Source organism: Barbus barbus (genome assembly GCF_936440315.1).
Source record: "Barbus barbus genome assembly, chromosome: 20".
Classification (NCBI taxonomy): Eukaryota; Metazoa; Chordata; class Actinopteri; order Cypriniformes; family Cyprinidae; genus Barbus; species Barbus barbus.
Genome location: NC_136748.1, coordinates 19,181,373 through 19,203,268, shown reverse-complemented (window position 1 = coordinate 19,203,268; position 21,896 = coordinate 19,181,373). Strand labels below are relative to the sequence as shown.

Below are 21,896 nucleotides of genomic sequence, written 5' to 3'. Positions count from 1 at the left end.
TGGAGGGCATCTTTTGACAGAAGTTTGAGTTACAGGCCACAACTTAAATACAATTTAGGCTATGAGAAAGCTTTACGTTAGTTTTAGATTGACCTTTTTTAACTATTATTATTATTATTATTACTATTCACTTAGGCTATTTATTTATTAAGGCTATTTGTTTGGCCCTATTAATAAAATAAAAACAGTGTTAAATGATTCAAACTAAACTAATAAAATGATTTAAAAAGAAAGCGATTACACCAAAAAGCTTGAGAAGCTATAACTTCCCTCAGTCAAGTTTTTTTTTTTTTTTTTTTTTTTTTTTTGATGGACTGTTCTCCAAACGCAGAATTTTCTCAGTTCATTACTGCTGTACGAGCAATCCATGCCTTGCTGATATGCTCATATGTCCAAATGTCACCCGAGTGGGACGGCTCGTCCACAATTGGCACCATATTATTACATGTGAAAACTGTAAAAGAGATTACGGACCAAAACCATTAATGGGAAAACGGAAGTGTGATGAGCGAAGGGTTTGCTGAGATGGTGAGATGCTGACTCCAGGCCTCTGTGAATTACAGAAACGCTGAGGGTGGGAAAACCACCAGAGGGATTTATTCCTACAGTATTGACGCTGAGGTCTTAGGAACAGATGACAGACGGCATTATGGTTGTCAGGATGGACACATGCTGAGCTCATATACAGCTTTATCTTCAACTCAGTAGCTGACCATATGCAGGTAGGCTACAGACTAAAGCCCCTATTAAACTACAACCTTACAAGTTATTTGGGTCAACGTAACGATTTATTTGGGTTTGTTGTATTAGCGAAATTATTAATTCGTAAAAAAAAATCATACAGTCACAGCTCTTCTATGATAAATGTTTGCATTTCATTATTTTATTATTGTTTTTATTTTTTTTGTGGGGTCTAAAACCATAAATGTTTATTTAAAGACTAAAATTATTTAAAAAAGAACTTATTTTTTAAATAAAATAAACAGTGAAGAAATTTACAAGTAATTATTGTTATTTTTAAGTATTTTGGCCTTTTATGTGAAAGGCGCGTTTTGCTCGGTTCAAGTGGAGTAATAGCCTAGGCTATTAAGTAGCCTAAACGTTTTGATATTTATTGCAGAAAAAATATGACATGATATTTGAGCAAAAGTTACCTTGAAAAAGGTTTGAAAACGTTTTAAAAGATCTTATTCACTCCCAAAAATTAAGATGCAACGTAAATACTTGGTTTAACTTGACATTTTTAGAGTCAATAAAAAAAGAAAGAAATGAAAATAAAATGGAAAACTGTGACATTGAAAGACTTTCTTTATATGAAAGAAACAACCATAAACACAAAGTTTTACTGTGACAGAGGCAGGAACAGGATCTCTGTTAATGTATAGCCTACCTGCTATTTTACCACTGGAATGTTCTGTGTGGTGACATAATTGATCTTAATAGCAGAAATTAAAATGGGAGCAGTTAATTCACTCTTAATTGAGCAAAAAACAGTTTGTCGAGTTCATTTTTCTCATATCAAGTGACCAGACTGTGACATCACCTCACCGTCTGAAAGATGGCGCTCGGATGAACCCGGAGGCCCCTGAGCTGCTGATCCGACAGCCAGTGAGTACTCAAAACCAGTTCACCCTCTGCTTACATAACCAGCCAGGAAATGAACACTAACAGTGGATAGCTGTACAGATTTGATCAGTAGGCTATGTGGTGGAATATGACAGCTACTTAAATTAGATGTCAAGATCTCTGATCAACTGTGAAGAGCACTAGAGTCATGAACACTAAACTTTTACTTGCCACAGCAGAAGTAAAACGTATGCACTACCTTCGGTTAAAAGTTTATTTTTTTTTAAATATATTAAAAGAGAATAGAAGCAGCATAAACTCAATAACCTCATAAACTGCAAAATACACAAACATGATCAGATCATCTAAGCTCTCTTATCATAACTCATGAAAAGTTAACAATGCTTCTGGATGTTATGAAAAAAGATCATCTATCAAACCCAATTATGTGCCAATCAAATCTCAGCATTTTTGCCAAAAAGACTGTTTGATCCAAAACATTTTCTTTCTTTGACTCAACACAGGATTACAAGGTTGTCATTCACAGAAAAACTGTGATCTCTTCAATAATCCTGTGTGATTATAAGTTTCTAAGCTTTAGTCTGAGCTGTTGAAAATGGTTCCTGGCACACAATCAGTGACTGGAGGCCAGACTAATTAAAAAACAATATGACTATAATTCAAATAAGACAGATGCCTCTTGAAAACTGCTAGATAATCAGATTAACACATTAATAATGGTGAGTTGTCTGATCGATTATTATAATTGATGCACAAATCAAATGCACAGACACTAAATATAACGCATTCACTCCTAAAAATAAAGGGGAATTTCACAGTGATGCCATAAAGGTTCTTTGAGGAACCCAAAATTGTTCTAAGTAAACAGTTCTTAAAAGAACCATTTTTTTTTTCTTAGTGTGAAGAACATTTTAATAATCTAAAGAACCTGTTTCCCAATAAATAACCCATATATAGATGTTAAAGGAGGTCAATAAAGAATCTTTGTTTTTACGGAGTATACAACATTTATTAAAATGGACAATTACATGTAAAGCAATGTTTAAAATATGCTTTAACATGATACAGTGACGACAGATCTTTCCTTAAAACCTGCAAAGAATAGGCAATAGACAGACATAAAAACAGAGGTGACAACACAAAAGCTTCCTCTCCTGACCCTTCCTCCATTTCCAGCATCAATTCATATTTATATATCTTGTATATATACTTAAAAAAAAAAGAAAATCCTCTTAGAATGCAGAGTAAATAGATTACGATACAGTGAGGGATTATGGATGGCTGGGTGCTGTCAGATTAAGTTCGGAGAGCAGGCCGGAGACAGTTCTGACACGGCCACTGTGTGGGGAAAACGGCAGCCTCCTCTTTAGAGACACGCGCTGCGTATCCCTCTGCATTTCTTCTGCATGTAATCTCATACACCAAACAGGTGGAGAATTAAACCCAGCCCACAAGCCGCACCACTGATCCTGTGATCAAGGACAGGGATAGTAGTGTGGCCTCTGTGCCACCATTCTCAAAGAAAGTGAAGTGTTACTAAAATAAAAAATAAAAAAGACTCTCAAACAACCATTCTGATAGTGTGATAGTGACTGGCATGAGCTAGAATGGTTAGGGAATATATGTAACAGAGAGAGCCGTGGAAAAGTAGGTTAGAACATTTTTTTTTTACTCAAGACTGTGCAGTACTGGCCATAAACAGGATTTTACGACCCCTTTTCCAAGATAGAGTGTGACAAATTATGTGACAAGAAATCCTTTAACAAACACTGTGCATCAAGCTAAAAAGTAATCAAAACAGAATAAAAAAAATAACAAAAATGGGTTTTATTTAAAAGTAGTTTTTGCAGTTTAAGCACATTTAATCTGTTACACTGGTACTTTTAGTAAAAAAAAAAAAAAAATATCGTTAAAGTACTATTCAAATGTACAAAAAAAATGTCTATTTACACTAAACCAAAATGAATAACTTTCAGTTTCCCCTCCTCAGGCACCTAAGTCACAAAATATAAATATCATTATTACAAGTAATAGAAATACATTTAATTAAAAATGTAATACAATAATAAAATAATTTAGAAGGTAAAATGACTAAAGAATATTCATATATAATAATAATAGAAATATTCTGCTCAATTTTAGATACAACACCTGGTAGAACTGATGTGTCTACATGCATCAATTACAGGACAGTAAATGTTGCTCATACAAAACAAGTTTACACCATATTACTATAGAAATGTAAATCATTACCTGGGTGTTCCAGTCAACAAGGTTGATTTCTGAAGAGAGAAAAACATTAAGCAAAACTTACTTAACAGGTGAAAATCACATTAAAGTGTCCTAAAATGTTTTAAGGTCTACTTCAACCCATCTGTTTGCGCGTCACAGCGCCACCTTTCTGCAACAACACCTGAATCAGGTGATCAGATGAGCACCATTCACTCAGTAATCTGCCGTAAATGTACTGTATGTACGAGTGGGTGGAAGTGTTGAGTTCAAGCATCTTCTGCAGCTCAACTGGAGGAGGGTTTCTCCATGGTAAATTATGACTGTGCCATTAGCATTCAGGATTATGCATGTATTAAAATTCTGATGTAAATGTCTGTAATAGCCTACAGTCTGTCCAATAAATATGTATGGGAAAAAGTTTAATCATTCTGTGGACAGAAAAGAATAAAACATTCATGTTTTAGGATGATTAGCTAAGTACAATACAAGCAGAAAAAAAAGCAGTCAACTTGAACCTATTTTTGAGAGGGCAAAACAGAAGGGAAGACATCACTCTCAGGGCATTAATGAGGGAATTATCTATGGCGGTATAACTCTGTGTAAAACACACAGACAATATAAATTATAACCATAAAGCTCAACATGAAAAACAAGCTGTACGCCTTGATCCGAATACTGAGAACAATGTAGTCATTCAACTCTGTTACTTTTATATCTACTTTGAGAACTGTATTTACTCAAATAGACTTGTATTCAAAAGAACACACCTGTGTGTTTCCAAGGCCAGGTGCAATGACTTGTCAGGGCGTTCGAGAACTCGTCTGTAGCCTTGGAGGTTGATGTTTCTCCGGCCCTATTGCAGAAAAAAAGAGAGACTGGAATCATGTTTTTCATATATGACTGACTAAAGAAATCTCTCTAACCCCATACGGTCAGACTCAAGAGCAGTTTTATATGTGCACTGCTAACTGTCTATGCATAATGGAAATATTCTGGTCGTCTGCATTCAGAAAGATGAATGCTTCACAGGATCCAGCGTTTCTATCCTGTTCACACTAATATCAATGTGTACTAGCATTCACAGCAGACGGATCTGGATCTCTTTCCCACACACACACACACATCAGGTCCAACACTCAACAGGGAGAAGCTACGTGTGGGAGTCAGGCCTTTCCCAGGGATTCATGGGTATTCCAAAAAACACGCTGCCACCGTACGGCATGCCGTCAAATCCAGCAAGCGTGTAAGACCGTGTGAATGTTATCAGTTGTATTGTGGCAACTGGCGATGGAGACGGGGTCCAATTTCTGTGCTTTTTCTATTTCCTTTAGTGATGCACGGCGCTTACAAGGAATCGAGGGAGGAGGAGAAATAGAGGCCTACGGGGCGCAACCCACACCATACAAACAAGCGTACAAACACATACACATCGCTACACATGTACAGATGCACTCGGATGCAAAAAGTGTCACGAGTCCAAGAGCTGGGGCGCGTCTTTCTGATTGCGCCGAGTGTGTGTGTGCGAGAGAGAATGAAAGGATACGTCAACAGATGTGTGTCGGGATGTTTTCCAGATATGCGCATCTTTGCCTCTCTCCCTGCGCAGGGCTGGATTTAGTACAACCGACGGTGATGCCACCAAGTCATTATATTCCTCCTCTCGCTCACTCTCCCGATCTTTTTTTTCTTTGCCAGCACAACACAGGCATGAAGCTTGAATCAGTGTCTCTAAGCCTTATTGGCTCGGCATAAGAAACAATAAAACTTCATCGGAGACCAGATTAGTCTGGTTAAATAGAATTATTATTTTTTTTTAAATCCAAAAAGGGAAAAATGAGAAGAGGCTTTCCGCTCTCAAGATTCAAGATACAAGATGGTCCCTCATTCAACAGCAATGGAAGCAGAGAGAGAGGATAAGACAATAGGACAACCCTCATGTAACACACACACACACTCACTCACTCACTCACTCACTATACACACTCATTGTGAGGCTCCAGGCCAAACTTGAACTACACATACTAGAAGAGTGAGTATGGGTGTTTTCTCAAAATATCCCACTTATGTACTATATGTCTGACATGAGTTTAAAAGTATAGTTCACCCAAGAATTTACATCCCTCAAAGCGGTATGCTTCTAAGAATCTTCACAAAGTTATTTTCCATATAATGACAGTTACCACATCTGTCAATCTCCAAAATGGCCAAAAAAGTACCATAATATTATTTCACAAAACGTACACACTATATTCCAAGTCTTCTGAAGCCAAGGGCTGCCACTAACGACTATTTTTATTTCGATTAATCTAGCGACTAATTTATCGATTAATGTAAACGATTAATTTCCCACACACACAAAAAAAATTACTTAAATCAAATGAAATCCAAATTTCTATGAAATAATTTTTTAAAGCAAAAGTAAAGTGCAACATAGAGTGCAAGAAGCAAGTGTCCATCTCATAGTCCAAATCACTGAAATCAAAGTTCAGTATTATAGTGCATTTTATATGACAACATATCCACGTGTTCTAGTCTACTAATAATAAAATTACAATCACTTTTTAAAGGAGTATTTACCAGACATATTATTTACCACAATTTATTTAGGTGAAAAATGTAAATGTGCAGTATTTCTGAAAAAATAAAAAAATAAAAATAAATAAATAAATAAATATATATATATATAAAATCAATTAATTGGAGATGTTTTTGATTATTAAAATTTAAATGGAACCATTAAAATGGAATCCAGAAAATAAAGGAAAACAGAATTTGGTAAAGATAAAACTGTAAAACTCAATTAATTAGCCATGGTTTACTAATAATTGATAACAAGAATTTATTCCTCAGTAATGTCCAGAAGAATAACTGCCAAACACAGACAGCAACACACAGACATAAAGCAGCAGTGATACTGATGAAGTGAGATCACAGGTGTGTTTTTTATAGAGTACTTCACAGTTGCCTTGAACACAGCTCAGCCAATCACAATCAGCCTATCACTTTTATCAAGATACATGAAGATTCTCCAAAAACATCTACTTCTGTGTTCCACAGAAAAAATAACAACATATGGTTGGCAAAGATATAAAGGTAAATAATGGCTAAATTTTAATTTTTGGGTGAACTATCCATACTGCAAGACAGACCAGTTTTGGCATTTATAATGTATCGGCTAACAATTTTATCGGTAACACTTCAATATCGGGACCATTTCTCAGTATCAACTAGTTGCTTATTAGAAATATTATTAACATACTGACTGTTTAAAGCACATATTCTGCATGACCATATTCTGTATCCTGAATCGTACCCAATACCCTTAACAACTACCTTACTAACTATTAATAAGCAGCAAATTAGGAGTTTATTCAGGCAAAAGTCATAGTTAATGGTTTGTTAATGGCAAGAACTGGACCTTAAAATAAAAGTGTGACCATATGAATAATGAATTTAAAAAACACACACACCTTGATGCAGTGCTCCATTGTTTGGGGTCGAGAACATGCCTCTCGCTGGTGGTTGATGGTAGTTTGACTCCACTCTGCCCTTTGTTCGCTGACTGACACTCATCTGAAAATCACACACAAAATCCCACCATGCCCCGAGGGAAACAGTTTAACATGTAGAATCTTTGAAATGTAGAAGCTCTTCTGTATGAGGCAGAGAGAGAGAGCGAGAGACAGAACATGACATATTGTGTAATACATGGGCATCTTATACACGACTCTCCCAGACAGAGACAGTGAAGGCTACACATAACAAGAGACCCTAAGTGAGACTTGATCTCAGGGAACACCCTACAGCACAGCAGTGTGTGCGTCTGCGTCTCGTGAGCTATAAGATGATCCCTCTCATATGCTCTTCTCAGAGTCCACCTTTACAATTGACTCTCTCACCAAATCAACACACTCCTCAATGAGACGGGGAACACTGATCCTCTTCTGTGACAACAAAGCAAAAGTGGAAGGATGGAAAGAGAGACAGACAGAGAGAGAAACTACATATTGTAAAGTCTATACAGGGAGATCCAGAAAAATGGAGGGGAAATACTTTTTAAAAATTTTGAATGATTCAATTCAATTGATTCAATTAATTCATTCATTGAGTATAAATAGTTTTAGAAAAATTATAAAAAAATCAGCAATTATATTAATTTACTTTAATCATGCTCCCAGACCTTTGGAGTGATAGAGCTGTTTTAAAATAATAGTTTTTGATTTTTTATAAAATGCAAGTATATTAATATATAATATTATACACACACACACACTATTTTTAGATACTAAAATAGTGCACACTGATTCTAGGCCTGTGAGAGGCTTATGATTTTTTTTTTTTTTTGAAAATCCAATTTTCGTAAAAATTATTTACCATTAATTATTTCATCAGTGTATTATGTAATTAACTTGATGACATTTATTATATTGGTTTAAGGGACTACATGGACAACGCTGCTAAACTGTCAGTTAATTCTCATCCAGAAGCAGCTACAGCAGATCAATACCCTTAAATCTGTTTTACACTTTGAGCTTTGTTTTATTCATGATAATGGCCATATAATGTGTGAATATTAAGTCACTTTTGAATTTCTGGGGTGTGTGTGCATCCTTTAGAGTCATGGTTGGCTGACAGTGCGAGACATTCGCTTCAGGCTGGCCAAATGTAAACAAGACACCTTGTCTATTTAATGCACAGAACAATGGCGAATCCTACCGCGCTCATTCCTTATTTATGATCCCCCACACTGCCCTACAGAATTTCCTCTAAATATTCCTCTATTCCACAATAATCCCTGCACACAAACACACAATATCAGCACCTCAAAGCAGCTATTGACCCGAAAATGTACACAGAGTTGACAGAAAAGAAAAAGAGAGAAAAGGGGTCTCTTGCACTATAAAAGAAAATCTCAGGCAATGACTTATAATTGCAACATTTTAACTATTAACAGCGGTAAAATACCCCCAAACAGACTATTTTGCCCATCTGTTCCTTTCACATGCGCACTCTTAAGCACTTCCTTCCAAGGCTAAGGTCTGCTTGGGGTGAGAGAGCAGGGAAATCATCAAGGACATAATTAAGAGGCTTATGGGCAGACAGGGTGGGAAACACACACACACACCCTCAAGTTTTCACCCCCTTATTAGAAGCTAAACACCTCCCTCATCTCATCTGTACACCTGTTAGCCGAACTACTTCTGTCCGTCCCTCATCCCCCTCTCATTTTTCCTTTCTTTCTACTGCTCTCTTTCATTTGAATGTATGCCCATGCTGCTGGCCGAGGAAATGTTTGTTGAACATCGCTGATGAACAGCATCAGGTCAGCAGGAAACAGAATATCAGAACTGAGGTCAATGGACATTAAACCCGTCCTATTCAGCCAATTAACAACGTGAATGAATCAAACTCTCTCTATATCTGCACAGAGCACTCCAAAAAAAACCTTCAAATAGTCAAATATAATTACATAAGAGATTAAAAATGACGAAACCTAATGACTTTTCTTAATTTCCCAGTGGTGTCATCACCAGAGTCACATGCGCCTTACGTCATGTCATGAAAGTCTAAATGAAATGTACAGTGTATGTGCTTTTCAGAACTAGAGTAAATTCTGCTGCGACACGCTACATGCATCGACTGTAGATGGGAAAAAATTTACAATTTTAAAGCTGAAATAAGCAATTTTTCTGTGTCAAAATAATTGTACCTATCATAGCTTAATATGTTCGTCTATACAATGGAAGTCGAAGGGGATGTGGCCAGGAAAACCTGTTTGAAAACAGTCAATACTGTTGCAATTCCATCTGGTGACCAGGGTGATTTTACCTTGTAGCATTTCTTTTTCTTTTTCTAATAGAGCAAATGAAAACATGCAGATAATGAGAGTTTATGAGTGATCATTTTGCACTTGTAAACACTAATCATCACACATCAATAGGAGATTTTGGAGCATTTTTATTGTTACTAACATTATGTGAATAATTCTCTCACCTGGTGCCGATGTTTGTGCCTCTGCGTCTATTTCATTAGCCTTCTTCTTGGCTACAGCGGCTAACACCACCTCACCCTTATCTACTGCCACGTAATGGAGGTCCTTTGAAGGTAAAGCAGAACAGCAGAGCAATCTAAAATTAATCTCAGCTCACATGACAATACTTCAGTTTTTTCCCTTTTTCATTTTTGCACTCTGCTCAAAGAGAGAGAAGGAGCGAAAAGAGAGGCTGCAGGAGAAAAAGAGAGAGAATAGATTAAATAACCTGTTTGAAGTTTCAGAGGGGAAAAAAAACAGATAAAAGTATCAAACTTTCAAAAATCAGTCTTGCTCATTTGTTCAGTCGCCTTTATGTTGTCCTCCCTCCTTTTCTCTTTCTCCCTGAACTCTGACCGGAAGCAATCATACTGGTTTCAAAAAGCACAAAGATGTGGGGAAAAGCATGTGTCATCTTTTAAAAAGCAGGAGCGATGCTCTTCATGTCGGAATAGAGTTTAAACTATTGTCATTACGAGCAGGTGGGTGTGTGACGCATCCACACACTCGCTCTTGCTCTTTCTTTCTCTTAAATATGAGCCCTCTCATCCCAGAGAATAGACTATAATATATCTATTATAGAGCCTCATGCAGTCAGGAGACCTCCATTAACCCACAAACATGTTTTTAAATGTCACACCATTAGTCCCACCAAAATGGATGCCGGATTTAGAAGTACAACAGAGATAAAGCACATTCGACTGCTCAGAGAACATCTATGTGCGAACAATGACACTAGACGTGCTTTACTGACAGAAATCTTTGGGGTATTAAGCTAAAAGTCTTTTTTAAATAAAAAAAATCATAAAATAGTTTTAACAAGTAGTTAATTCCAGAATAAACTAAAGAGAGGCCTACCTACACAGTGGTAAATTCATTATAGAAAGGCTTTCTGCATTCACAAAATTAAGCAACAGCAAATGTGTTAAAATATACTGGCAAATAATTGCATGAATTAATAACCAAAATACCAAACTATTACTGCCTAGTAATAGCTCATCAATCAGTTACCAGAAATGTAATATGTTATTTTATTTTTTCAAAGACTTAAGTAAATTAATTTTGGTACACCTGAAAACTTGAGATAATTCACATTTGGTCAAATTTTCATGTATACCATTAATTTCACTTATTCAAATATCACTCATCTAAATCAAATTTAAGAGGCAGAGCTATTGTGAAACAAATCCGATGTAGTATGTATGTTGTACCATGTGGTACAAAACTTTCTCAGTGAACCGAATATCTTTATGTATATCTTTATCCTCAGATGTTCAGACACGGTGGAAGAACTTATAATAATGTAATTGACAGGCTACATTTGACCATCTTGAAGGGGCCCGTTCATGGGCAAATTAAAGTGAAAGTTGGGAGAAGAGCTCAGTGCTGACTTCGAACTAATAAGATCCTCTCTTTCTGTCCGTTTAAACGCTAAACCCATCCTTCCGCTTCAGGGACATCAGTCAGAGCTGCAGCGAGATGAAGGGAGGGTGAATGCAGCACAGTCAGACCTGCAGAGCACTAATGCCTGTATTGTCAACTGGACTCTGCAAGTCTGATCAAATGAGGGGAGGGGGATAAGAGTGACTTACTAACATCAAACAGGACTTGATTTAGCTCTTCACAGGCTCAGGGAAGAGAGCCAATAACCTCACGATTCAAACAATGATTCTTCTTTTTAAACAAAACAATCACAGGCTACCAGACATTAAAAAAAGTCTAAATTAACATTTAGGAGCCAAATTAACTTTTACTTGAGGAAATACAGAATCACTCAATTATGATGGTATAATATTTTACCTCTTTAAAAAAAAAAGTCAAATACTGAGTTTAGGATTAAACCTCACAGTTTTATTCCCAAACAAAATTAATCTTCCAATCAATTAAAAATTACAAACTCAGCTCTTTATGTTAAACAATGTCCAATATTTTGTCGTGTTTTATAGAATACCACTTATTCCAACAAAACTCTGTTGTGAATATGTATATTTAATTACAAGTAATTATTCTCTGCCCAGTTTGAATTGGACATAACTGAAAATGTATTCCTGATTTACAGAGTCAACTGCAAACTCAGTAGCAACTCTAAACGATTCAGTGAATCTGATTCAAATCTCAAACCACCATAGATATTTGAGACTATTTCATGAATCATGACTCATTAAAAAGAACCAGTTCATAAGAGCGGCTGTGTATTTTAAGAACCTCTACATTTCTATAGCCGCATGTATAAGAGGAAAAATCAGATGCAACAATAGAGATCGAGAAGGTAAATGAAAGAGTGGCAAACACTGGATATTAGCATTGCATCTGAATCTGAAGACCTCTATTTTAGCTTAGCAGAACATAATGCTTTCTGAGCCAGAAAGACAGACAGATTGAAAAAAGAGGAAGGCCAAGAAACAGAGAGACAGAGAAAAACCGATTGAATCCAGACGTCTAAGAGGGATGACAATGATTCTGTACATAAATCACATATTATACCTCTTATTCACCACAGCTTACACAGGATACAGGATCTGGTCTAATCTTATTTATTTAAGAGCTTTAAGAGCTCAAACGCAGATAAAAGGCCTTTTAGTGTTATTTTTGACTGGAGAGGCATATGGAGACAGGATAAACAGCTGGTCCAGCGATGATGCTTGATATTCGCTCGACGTCAGAAAAAGAGTTTAAAATTAACATGGACCAGTGGAGCAGAGCAAGAGAGAGAACCATTACATGCACAATTGCGCATTTACGCTCACACTCATGCGAAAAAACAATTCTGGAGGATCACACCTGTAATCCACGTGAGTGTTTGAGGAAGGTGTTTATCAGATACACGAGAGGGTCTTACAGAGTTCATTATCCATCTCAACACAGAAACCAGCCAATATCAGCTCAGTGCCGCACATCACGTCTAATCGTTGATATTAACACTGGCCCCCTCCGTTTCCAGAAAACACACGCCCCATTAACCAGCAAAGCAAGCATATGATCACAATTATGATCTAATTAATTAATCGGCAGATCAAAAAAAAAAGTACAGGAACGAGAAAAGTCAGCGAAATACGGCTAAACGAATTAGCGCAGATGCTATCAGGGTTCACATCAGAGGATAATTACAAGTATAGAATGTTACAATTATGCAAAACACTCCAGTGAACGAGTGGAGGGGCAATCCTGCCCTCCCTCTCCCTTCCTCGCTACCCCTTTGGGTGACTCCGACCCCTCCAATTTCTTCCAACACCAAAGTGCTTCACTTCACAAAAGGCTCCTTACAAAAGAAAAGAAAGAGAAATTCTTTCGGTGCTCCATTGTTGGTTCGGAGACAATGGAGACTCGAGCCCGGCTCATACTGGGGGCTCTTACGTGGGGCTCCGTCCGTTTTGTTTCAGCTGACCTTTGTGACACGGAGGGGACCGGATCAGATGGAGCAAGGACCCCCGCTCGTTCTCTGCCTTTCTCTTGCTTTCTTTCTCTCCCTCTCTCCTGTGGGTGGTTTAATTTAACTTCTGTGGCTAATTAGCCAAGAGCCAAAACCACGGGGTGAAACGGCACTGCCTTTAGCTCCTTCTCTCTCAGTTTCTCTGCCTTTAGCTTGCTCTCTCTCTGTTCTTTGTTGATTCACAAGGACTGATATTCATGGGCCATTCATAATTTGCCACTTTCGTCTCTCTCATCCTTTCTCTTTTGCGTTTTCCCACTGCATGTCCCAAGAATAACAGATACAGGTTTCCTTTGCCCTTCTCTCTCCCTCCCTCCCTCTCTTCTCTGCCCTTTCAGGCTTGTGTGGCTCGAGCTCCACCTTTTCAATTGGGGCCCTCAGCAGCAGCACTTAGTGGGGAATGAATTGGAACGAGTGCGATCGGCGTGAAAGAAGAAGGGAGAGAGGTACTGCATGAAAAAAGCACATTGAGAAAGAGAGAGACAGCGGCCGGTGTGAACGCTAATAGGGAAGGTGTCACTCGGGCATGGAGAGAGGAGGCCTAGAAAAGGGGTCACACACACAAGACCATTTAAAGGAGTGAGAAAGGAGAGGGAGAGAAAAGATAGTGTACTGGCCACGAGAGCTGTGAAAGACAGACTCCCTCGCTCTTTTTCTTCCGTACCCCCTCCCTCTTTCTCTTAGCAACTATTGCTCTCTGGAGTCTCGGGATTCTTGTTATGGTATAGGAGAGAGGGGACGTGACAGTGGCCAGGGGCCTCAAACGCCGAGCTGCACCTGCCCAGAGCCTCTCAGTCCAAAACAGAGCCAACTCAAAGGTCTCTGCAAGTGTAACCCATAACTAAACTATTGTCATAGACAATGGCAACGCATTTTTAAGTTCAATTTAGTCATTTTAAAACATTTTTAATATATACCTTGTCACAATATTAAATTAATGAATCTTTTTAATGATCACAAATCAATTTATTTTCAAATACATAAAAAGCTATCTCAAATCCATAAATGCTAACTTATAAAGACTAAGTTAAAACGTGCTTTCTGCCTGCATTTTTTTATATTTTCATATGTACAAAATGTACATTACTATTCAAAAGTTTGGGACAGTAAGAGTTTTATAATGTTTTTGAAATAGGTTTAACCAAGGATGCATTTATTTGATCAAAAACAGTAAAACATTTTTTTACTTATTTAATTTGAAATACTCTGAAATATTTTTACAGTTTTCAATTTCAATATATTATTTTTAAAGTAATTTATTCATGAGATGGCAAAGCTGAATTTTTCAGCTGCCATTACTCACGTCTTCAGTGTTACATGATCCAGAAATCATTCTGATATGTTGATTTGGTGCTCAAATACCAATCTTATTTTTATCAATGTTTAAAACAGTTGTGCTGCTCAATATTTCTGATACATTTGCTTTAGGGTTATTTGAGGAATAAAACATTCAACATTTATTTGAAATATAATGTTTGTAACATTATAAATGTCTTTACTGTAGCTTAATTTAAAAATTATTTCTTTAAAATAAAATATTACTGATCCCATACTTTGATGGTAACCCCAATCTGGGGTTTGTGAACTCCTGGAGGATTCTAAAGTGGAACTGTAGAGAGTTTGAGAGTTGATAAAAATCTAATAATTAAATAATTATGTAAAATGTAAAAAATAAAATAAAACTTAAAATAAAACACTTACTAAAAGGCAGAATATAAAACAATGTATTTACCTGCATTTCATGTGACCATTAACTGACATCAGAGAACCGTCAATATGCGAATGTGTTAAGTTATTGAAAAATCAACTAGATTGAGATATTTGATGCATTGTTTTGTTGCCATTGTTTGTGCATGTCTGAAAGTGTGTGCTCACCATAAACAGATCTCTCGCACCGATATCTACAGCCAGCAAGAAGGCTTTTTCAAACCTCTGGTGCCTGGAAGAGAGAAGTCAGAAGCATTGCAAAGCCATTTCTGAACACCCAACTGACTGCTGATTTTTATTTAATTACTGTTTTCAACTGAAGAGGAATCAATCAGATGCAGGAGGTGGTGTGTACTGTATGTGGAGTGTGTGTTATGTGTGTACCTGAGCAGGTGATGGAAGAATCGGCGGGCGTATCGGCTGATGGGGTCTCTGTACTCCAGTATGACAGTGTTTGAGAGGGGTCTGCAGGGGGCATAAAACATCCCCAGCGCAGCTTCCAACTGACCTGCAATCACACACAACAGGATCAAATATGTACAAGCAGTGGCTCCAAACCGTTCTCACTGCATTAGATACAAAATGTCAAAAAGTGGAATCTGCAAACAAATTATACTAGAGCATTTCTCAAAAGAAACTTCAAGGTGGTAACAGTGACTTCATTTAGTTCAACACATTAGCTAGGAATGTTAATGATGTAAGGCAAACTTAACCACAAAGTGACAAACTTTTACTTTAATTCAGAACCATACATATTTGTTTTATTATGCTCCATGGTCCAATTAGCTATCGCTCTCAGCACCAGAGCACATAAAGAGATTTAAATACTGTTATTTTAAAGTGTAAAGACCTTTTTGATTCTAAGTTGCACTTTCCCTGACGCTAATTAGGTTTAGTTTTAGTCTCTGTTCAGAAATCAAAGCCTGCAGGTCTGGAGTCTTTACCTTCAGTTTGCTGGTCCAGTGGTTTTCTCAGCAGGTGATCTGTGATGGAGATGAGAGACCTGTAACACTCTGCTCCCATCATGGCCCAGTCCATATTACCCAGAATTCCCAGTGCTGCATCCATCTCCTCACAGCGCAAACGGTGCTGTATCAGATCACCTGGGCCTAGCTGAGCGCCATTGAACACACCTGCACACAGAATAAATACATGTTACTGGTGTAATCGAATGGTTATGAAGTGACACATATGACATATGATGACTGAAGCAGACTTAAAAGAAGCAAATACTGCTAGAAAGTCCAAAAGTTACAGTATTTCCATCAAATACTAGACGTAATTGACTCAATCCCTTTCCTTTACTGTCCCATTTTTGTTATATTATAAACAAAAATAATATTAGAAATTTTCACGTGAGAAAGCAAGAAAGAGGTTGTGGAAGCTCTGGATCATATGAGGTGGGAGATCTTTAGAGGCGACGCTCTGTAAGATTGCCATTGACATTTGGATCGATCTTCTGTCTGTGCTCTTTCTCTGTAGCACTGTTGAGAGGTGTGTGTGTGTGTGAGAGAGAGAGAGAGAGAGAGAGCACTGAACTGTGACACACACAGCAAATGCAGTCGATTCAGGTTAAACATACCCATTGGTGTGGATACTGCTGACAGTTAGTTTACTGAATTACCTTTAAGAAAAATGGCGGATGCTTAAAAAAAAAAAAAAAAGACATACACAGCAGAGAATCAACCGGAGAGGGATGAGCAGCTGAATGGACATCTAAGCTAATGGATGAACCCCCAGCTGTATACAAAGCTTCTCAAATGTGCATTTACCTAAAAGACAATCACACACTATTTTAACCACTAAAGGGTCATACAGATGAGTTTTCTTCAAACTGGTCTAAATGCAAAAAAATGAGTGGTCGACCGATATGGATTTTTTTAACAGCTGATACTAATACAGTTGTCTAGAGAGCAAGGTGTTATGCTGCCTTCACGTGCTATCGGAATTATCGTAAATATGAGTTTCCTAATCGGAAATTGGACGGCCTCTCAAGTTGTATTTACTACTGGGAAATTCGGAAATAATTTTGATACCCAAGTTTCCGACACACTCTCACACACACACACACACTCTCACCGGCCACTTTATTAGGTACACCTGTTCAATTGCTTGGTAACACAAATTGCTAATCAGCCAATCACATGGCAGCAGCTCAATGCATTTAGGCATCTAGATGTGGTGAAGACGACTTGCTGAAGTTCAAACCGAGCATCAGAATGGGGAAGAAAGGGGAGTTAAGTGACGTTGAACGTGGAACGGTTGTTGGTGCCAGAAGGGCTGGTCTGAGTATTTCAAAAACTGCTGATCTACTGGGATTTTCAAGCACAACCATCTCTAGGGTTTACAGAAAATGGTCCGAAAAAGAGAAAATATCCAGTGAGCGGCAGTTGTGTGGACGAATATGCCTTGTAGATGTCAGAGGAGAATGGGCAGACTGGTTAGAGATGATAGAAAGGCAACAGTAACTCAAAAAACCACTCGTTACAACCAAGGTATGAAGAATACCATCTCTGAACGCACAACACGTCGAACCCTGAAGCAGATGGGCTACAGCAGCAGAAGACCACACCGGGTGCCGCTCCTGTCAGCTAAGAACTGGAAACAGAGGCTACAATTCACACAGACTCACCAAAATTGGACAATAGAATATTGGAAAAACGTTTGGTATGATGAGTCTCGATTTCTGCTGCCACATTCAGATGGTAGGGTCAGAATCCTGTCTTGTCTCAACGGTTCAGGCTGGTGGTGGTGGTGTAATGGTGTGGGGGATGTTTTCTTGGCACACTTTGGGCCCCCTTAGTACCAATTGAGCATCGTTTAAACGCCACAGCCTACCTGAGTATTGTTGCTGACCATGTACGTCCCTTTATGACTACAGTGTACCCATCTTCTGATAGCTACTTCCAGCAGGACAATGCACCATGTCACAAAGCTCAAATCATCTCAGACTGGTTTCTTGAACATGACAATGAGTTCACTTTACTCAAATGGCCTCCACAGTCACCAGATCGCAATCTAATAGAGCACCTTTGGGATGTGGTGGAATGGGAGATTCGCATCATGGATGTGCAGCCGACAAATCTGCAGCAACTGCGTGATGTTATCATGTCAATATGGACCAAAATCTCTTGAGGAATGTTTCCAACACCTTGTTGAATCTATACCACGGAGAATTAAGGCAGTTCTGAAGGCAAAAGGGGGTCCAACCCGGAACTAGTAAGGTGTACCTAATAAAGTGGCCAGTGAGTGTATATATATTCATATTCATATATATATACCATGGTTTTTACATACTACTATCAAGTACAAGTAGTACTGTGTTATCACTATACATTAATGTGTTGATTTGAACATTGTTAAAATTGCGGTGACTTAAATGACACCAAAATAATGTTGTCTAGTCAATTCAGTAATATATCACAAAAGTAGACAATATTGCTCTCACAGAGTTATGACAATTTTTCACAAGTTTTTCTAAAAACAGGTATTTATGATACTTAAAAAAATCTGTATTGTTATAGGCCCTGCATAGTAGTTTTTGTTACTGTTGTTACTTTATCAGCTATTATCTTTAATATCTTCAGGTCAGTGCTAAATTTACAGTAGTTTCAGATTTCATAGTGCGTCAAGAGCATTTCATATATTTATCCACTAAAACTTTCCCTTGCATTTCACACACACACACACACACACACTCTTCTGTATCCGCTGCCCTCTCTTTCTTTCTTTAATTCCTGTTATTTTTCTTTCCCTCTCAGACACTTCTTTCTATTTACAACTCTCATCTGTCTGTTCTCTTGCTAACTTTCTGTGAACGTTAGTGTCTGTGATCACAATGAGCAGTAATCACCTGAGGCGGTTGACACCCGTAAAGGCAGCTTTAATAATGTAACAGAGCTTAATCCAGCCATACAGGATCTGCTTCTGAACAGCACACTCAAATCGCAGCTACGCTTAACCTTGCTCACTTCTCAACAGGAGACCATTAGCACAGCCACGAAAACCAAGCGCACTATAATATTATTGACAAACACCACACAAACAGAGAAATATGCTGCCTATCAATAAAACAACCCCTCAGGACCCTCTGTATTCATGATTCCTGAAGTCTAACACATGAAGGAACCTGCACATAACACAGCAAAGTAAAGCAAATGACCCATGTTTGTTATCTCTTTCTGTTGCTAAACCAATTTGAACTCCTCTCTTGGACAGAAATCATCTCCTGCAGATGTTGGGAGCCGAAGGAGGCGCCATTTTGCGGCAAATAAAACGACAGCCACCATTTTTTTGTAAATGAATTTGGAAAGGAGGTCGGGTAGGGTCCAATTAAAACTGCATGTGGGAAATTAACAGGCCGCCTCCCACAAATCCCTGAAGAGCAACTAATGTGACTAATAACAGTGTGGAGAGAAATGACAGACGTCAGCACAGACACAGAAGACATGTGCTGCAGAGAGACAAACCAAATTGAAAAAGAAAAGGCTGAGGATGAAAAGTGCACAGATTAACAGTTAGTTTACACACATCTGTTTTTTACACATTTATATGAAAATCTTTACATAAATACAGACAAAATTTAATTGTTACAATTTTTTAAATAAAAAAATAAGCAACATAAAAAGTAATTAATTTAACTGTTCTGTCCACTAAAAAAGCTTTAAAGGACAGTTTGGTGACCTTCATTAATAAGAAGTCATAAATTTCATTACATAAATTGTTGATTGTGTTAAAAAATTAAAATTATTTTGACTTTGGAGAACAATTTAATTGGAGCACAAAATTTAACGGTTACTTAAAAATGATAAAATACAAAATTCAATTGTTACTGTTTTTTTAAACAAATAAGTTCAAATCTGTGTAGTGAAAAACCTTGACAGTTGTGACCTTCATTTATGAGAATTTGTGATAGTGATTGTGATAGAAAATACTAATTTTGACTCTAATTGAAGTTGTTTTTCTTTGTTCTTAATTGTGGTAAGTGGTATAAAACAAGACCCCACTAATTAATTTATTTGAAATATTTTATAAATATACAGGCATAATCTGACACAACCCAAACAAACAGGGTGCCCTACGTGATGCAACCAAAGGGCTCCAAACTGCAATGCTGTGCAATTTTCTCTCCTTTAAATTAATCTTGTTTCCCCCTCACTCTATTTTTTTTTACTTTCTCAGAGTGTGCCGGCCAGCTGCCCCCCGTATCCACTCCGTACAGCAGCTCTCCTGTGCCCAGAGTGTGCCCAGATGAGATAACTCAGGAAGGAGAGGAAAAAACGAAGGGAGGGAGAGAGAAAGAAAAAGAAAGAGCTGCTTCCTTGGAAAGACTGGAGGTCTGCCAACTCTTTCATCCTCTGCACGTCCGATTCACTCACTTCATCATGTAGCAGTTCTAGAGATATAAGTCAATAAATATGGGCACATGAGCAAGACAAGCCCAACGAACACATTCACAAACAAATAAATAGACAAATGGCCAAACAAGCGCTGCTCAATAGCTGCTCCGAATTATCAGTCAGGAAGGATGTGCGTTAGCTTTCTTCATCAAAACCTTGGCACGCGATCAGAGGAGAGGGAACTGCTGTCGCTCTATCTCCCTTCCATCCTCCCTCGCTTTCTACCTCTCTCTCTCTCTCGTAGAAAACTATTTCTCTTGCTGACGCTCTCCACTTAAAACTTTGAGTCGCTGGGAGTCACATTCACTTCCAAAGTCAAAATTAAACTCTAGGCATGGGCAGGTTTTGATTGGCAAACTTTATCTGGTGCCCTGAAGGACCGTAAGCCACTGCAAATGATTTATCGGAGAAATGCATCCCAGAATGCACCTGGAGGTGGCAGCCCAAGGGTGGGTATCGAGTGACCTCAGAAGACTTGGCCCCTGCATCTGCCATTCCCTCAAATGTCTGTGTGCTTCTACAGTTCTAAAATGAACGCAATCTCAGATGGCACACTCACACTCTGAAGTATATAACACACAATAGCACCACGCACTCTCTCGATCGGACAAGCTTTAATCTGATTGGCTGGCCTTATGCGTGTCCTTTACAAGATAGTGGGTTGCTACAATGATTACTTCTTGTCATTCTGTCGCACTGTGGAGCCACTGTCACCAAAACAAATTCCTCGTATGTGCAAACATACCTGGCAATAAAGCTAATTCTGATTCTGGAAGGACTAATCACTGGATTTGCCAAAGTGTGCAAGGATTGTGACATCAAATCTTTTACTTTGGGCACTTAGTAGCAAAGAAGAGGGGAATCAGGTAATGGGCCAGATTCAAATGTGTAATTTGTCTCATTTGAGCACCACAGCTTAATGTTTTGAAGAATGTGCACTTTGACTGCTACGCCACGGCTACTAATTTTCACAAAAAAATTCTTAAGAAACATTTTGCATTTTCTTTGTAGAAAATAAACTACATATCCATTATCAGAGCTGTGTAATATGTTCTCTTATGTATGTGAAGTAATCCGTTTTATACACAGACCTGTTTTTTTTTATATTTATTAAAATAAATAATTAAATAAAAATAATTATTTTTATATACATTAACATTCAAAAGTTTGGGGTCGGTACAATTTTGTTTTAATGTTTTTGAAAGAAGTCTCATTCTAAAATCCTTCTAGTATGCTGATTTGGTGTTCAAGAAACATTTATTATTATCAATGTTGAAAAAATATGTTTTTGATGAATAGTTAAAAACATTATTTAAATGAAATAGAATTTTTTTTTTTTTCAACATTATACATTTATTTAGTTATCTTTGTTCAATTTACTGAAACCTTGCTGAATCAAGTTTTTTTTCCATCTTACTGACCCCAAACTTTTGAATGGTAGTTTAAGTCTCAAGTGTAAATTCTCTCTTCAAGTGTGTTGTGTGTTTGTTTTATGCCTTCTAGCTATATA

The 21,896-nt window shown here is 37.7% G+C and overlaps 1 protein-coding gene and 1 long non-coding RNA gene across 7 annotated transcripts in view; one reads left to right on the top strand and one right to left on the bottom strand.

The window, feature by feature from the left end:
• Window positions 1-632: 632 nt before the first annotated feature.
• LOC306886285 lies at window positions 633-21,421 on the top strand. The gene is made up of 3 exons (XR_013785617.1): window positions 633-722; window positions 1,524-1,608; window positions 20,169-21,421. It is a non-coding gene; the product is annotated as an uncharacterized lncRNA (long non-coding RNA).
• wdpcp (WD repeat containing planar cell polarity effector) overlaps window positions 2,579-21,896 on the bottom strand; it is a 95,668-nt gene continuing 76,350 nt past the window's right edge. For all 6 annotated transcript variants that reach the window (XM_079443215.1, XM_079443211.1, XM_079443213.1 and 3 more), the window contains 8 exons: window positions 15,932-16,120; window positions 15,372-15,495; window positions 15,156-15,219; window positions 9,814-9,916; window positions 7,290-7,392; window positions 4,587-4,672; window positions 3,841-3,869; window positions 2,579-3,581 (listed from right to left, as the gene is read on the bottom strand). In XM_079443215.1, coding sequence (XP_079299341.1) covers window positions 3,534-3,581; window positions 3,841-3,869; window positions 4,587-4,672; window positions 7,290-7,392; window positions 9,814-9,916; window positions 15,156-15,219; window positions 15,372-15,495; window positions 15,932-16,120 — 746 coding nt within the window. In that variant the 3' untranslated portion in view covers window positions 2,579-3,533. The remainder of the gene's footprint in view (window positions 3,582-3,840; window positions 3,870-4,586; window positions 4,673-7,289; window positions 7,393-9,813; window positions 9,917-15,155; window positions 15,220-15,371; window positions 15,496-15,931; window positions 16,121-21,896) is intronic.